The 3,293-nt window shown below is 38.7% G+C and overlaps 1 protein-coding gene across 1 annotated transcript; it reads right to left on the minus strand.

Annotated features, from left to right (window-relative positions):
• Nucleotides 1-413: 413 nt before the first annotated feature.
• On the minus strand, nt 414-2,015 carry LOC114266470 (organic cation/carnitine transporter 2). Its single transcript, XM_028207382.2, has one exon. The coding sequence runs from the start codon at nt 2,013-2,015 to the stop codon at nt 414-416; it is 1,602 nt and encodes a 533-aa protein (XP_028063183.2).
• Between the last annotated feature and the right edge of the window lie 1,278 nt (nt 2,016-3,293).

Raw genomic sequence — 3,293 nt, forward strand, 5'->3', positions numbered from 1 at the left:
AATAACTAAATAAATATATTTATTTGGATTATTCCCAAATCTCTCCTTTCAACACCAATTATTTGGACACCAATTATTTCATTGCACGTTTGTCAAAAAGTTGGTAATAGGAGAATTCAAATTATTTTTTTATTTGTAATTATAAATGAAAATATTTTGTTTACAATTTAAATGTACATATTTTAAATCACATCGCTATCTTATTCTATAAAATTATCTCTATACCGTGCGATTTAAAATTAAAATTATGACAAAATGAGATTAAATTGACACCTTTTATTTTAAACAACTCATTACAAAATCACATCATCTTGAATCGTAAAATTACTGTAACAAGAATATTAAAAAATAAAAAAAAATTACAATAATAACAACAAAAAAAAATTTGATCCCTAAAATTGAGCATGATGATGTTAGGCACCATTAACCGGATTGGAAACCGCCTTCTCGTTGTTTTCTTGCTCTTCCAAGGAATCAGAAAAGATCACATCATTCGTATGCGGTAAAAAAATTACAAAGAGACCGCAAAACGAAATCAATAATCCAAACACACCATAAGACCAAAAAGGGTTATACTTTCCACAACCAACCAGCAGTGGACTCAGAACCCCACTCAGCACTTGTGCTTGCCTCACCAGTGAAGTTGCAGAGTTTCTAACTTTTGTTGGAAACAATTCCAATACATATATAGTCAACGCCCCCAATGCCACACAAGCACTCAAAAATGACACCAACTCCAACCCAACTTGCAACCCTTTCCACCACCCATTTCCGCCGCCGTCGACGATGGTGGCAACCGCCGCACACATCACACTACAACCGCCGCTCACGATGGCGGACACCAGCACAAAACTCTTCTTGCTCCACCGTCCGATGAAAGCCAAGACAAATAGCGCTGCGGGGAGTTCCATTAGGGCATTTAGCGCAACGCTCAGGTACAGATCGAACGACAAGTTTTCAAGATTCAATGGCATCCCATAGTACATGATCCCTACCCCAAAACCCACCACCATAGTCGCCAATAACCTCTTGAGTGCCCATCGGTACTCCAACAAGAGTTTTATCGACGAGAGCAGATTGTTCTTCGTCGATAATGATGATGGTGTCACTGTTGCAATCAATATTTTCTTCAAGTCTATACTCCCCTCGTCATCGTGAGTTGGCGAGAGTTTTACAAGGGCCGCGATCGCTTCTTGTTCGCGACCTTGCATGATAAGCCACCTAGGAGACTCGTATACGAAAAAATGTACTATAATAGCGTAGATAATTGCAGGGACAGATGTCCATAAATAGAGAACTCTCCACGAAGAGCCTCTAGTCAAAAAAGCAATCGCGGGTAACGATAAAAACCCTATGGTGGAAAGAAGGAGGCCGGAGAGCCCCACCTGGCCTCGCCACCGCTTCCCAACGATCTCCGACGACAGCACGAGCACGCACGCCCCGATACCCGCACGGCCGAACCCAGAAACGAACTTCAACGCCGAGTAGAGCCACAAATTTGAACAAAAACTGATGAGAAAGGCGGGGATAGACATGATCAAGCAAGAGAGAGTGAGCAAGTTCTTGCGACCGAGGGAGTCAGCGAGCGAGCCAAGAACAAAGCCACCGATGACACAACCCAAGAACAGACACGACGAGGGAAGACCGGCAATGAAAGAATTAGCACATTGGAGAGACCAGTCTGAGATAATCGAGGTGTGCGCAGGCTGGTCCCAGACCCATGTGTCTGGAGAGAGATTGCAAATGTTAGTGTGAGAATTGCACGAAGTTTGATCAATACAGTGCCAGGTGGGTTCTTCATCGGTGAAGATGGTGATGAATGTTTGTTGGCATTCAAAGATCCAGGCAAGAGAGACTAGGAGGACTTGATAGAATTGAACCCAACCAAAGCCTCCTAAGTATTGTTCAAAGATGTCATTTAGGGTTGGATGATTTGGTGGTGGTGGTGGTGGTGGTGGTGGTGGTTCGGAATCGGAATGGGAATGGGAGAGGAGGAGAGGTGTTGAATCTGCCATATCTTTCTTTTTGTGGAAAATAATTGTGATGGGTTCATTGTTGGTATTTATATGGGAATTCAATGTGAACAAACGATATATATATATATATATATTTATTTATTTATTTATAAGGTCGTGGAAGGAATTCAATGTGAACAAGCGATATATATATATATATATTTATTTATTTATAAGGTCGTGGAAGGGTACGTGAATATGATATATTTGTGGTATCTTTCATATTGACAAAAAAAAAAAAAAAAAATATAAACTATATTATTAGGTGTTTAAAAAACATTAAAGATATATGAGTAATTATTTATGAGTTGTTTGGGATGTTCTAAATATGTGTATTTTTTGATTTTTTATGAAATATGAGTTAGGTATGGGTTAGGTTTGAAGTGATGTGATAGACAAATGATGTGACTTAAATAGGATAATGACTTTTTAGCTTTTTGACTTATTTAGAAGATGACAAACAAAGCCTTAGTATTTTCAGAATATAGACACGTAGTATTTCGTAAGGTTTTCATTGGTAGGGAAGGATAGGGACTCACGATTTATGTTGGAGATGGGAGAACAACATGAAACTAAGTAATTAATAATTAATTTGGAATATGAACACATGATATTTTAAAGTAATTAATAATTAATTTGGAATACGAACACGTGATATTTTAAAATTATTGAATAATTTTTTAAAATATATATATTTGTAATATTGACACTCTATTGTTGGAGATGGAAGAACAACATGAAACTAAGTAATTAATAATTAATTTGAAATATGAATACGTTGTGGGGACATAATTTTTGAATGACAACACGTGGTCGAGCTGACACCGAAGTATCAGTCGAGGTGTCACGTGTCCTGTTCATAATGCCGAGATGATCACGGCTAGACCAAGGTTATCTGCAGAGATACCGGAATCTGAGATAAGCGGATAAGGGACAAGAGTCCTAGAATGGGAGAAGATTTCAGTTTGGGAGAGAGTTTATCTTAATCCTACTGGGAGTCCAAGATTAGCAGTAATCTTAAGTCCATTGAAGCTAGGCTTCTGTTGGGACTAGGTTTGTGCTGGCTATAAAAGAGAGGCACCCTCATGGGTCTAAGGTATGTCTTTTATGCTTTATCTAGTGAGTTAAACACTATTGATTATCTTGGAGAGATATTTTACTGATTTGATCGTCGGAGTGCCCCCGGGTGGACGAACCACCGCGGGATTCTTATTTTTTTGTTGCAGGTCGTTCGGGTTTAATATATTCTTCTAGTGTTCTCCAGCTGAGTGCTTGATT

Source organism: Camellia sinensis, chromosome 12, assembly GCF_055761805.1.
Source record: "Camellia sinensis isolate YWXY chromosome 12, ASM5576180v1, whole genome shotgun sequence".
NCBI classification, from domain to species: Eukaryota; Viridiplantae; Streptophyta; class Magnoliopsida; order Ericales; family Theaceae; genus Camellia; species Camellia sinensis.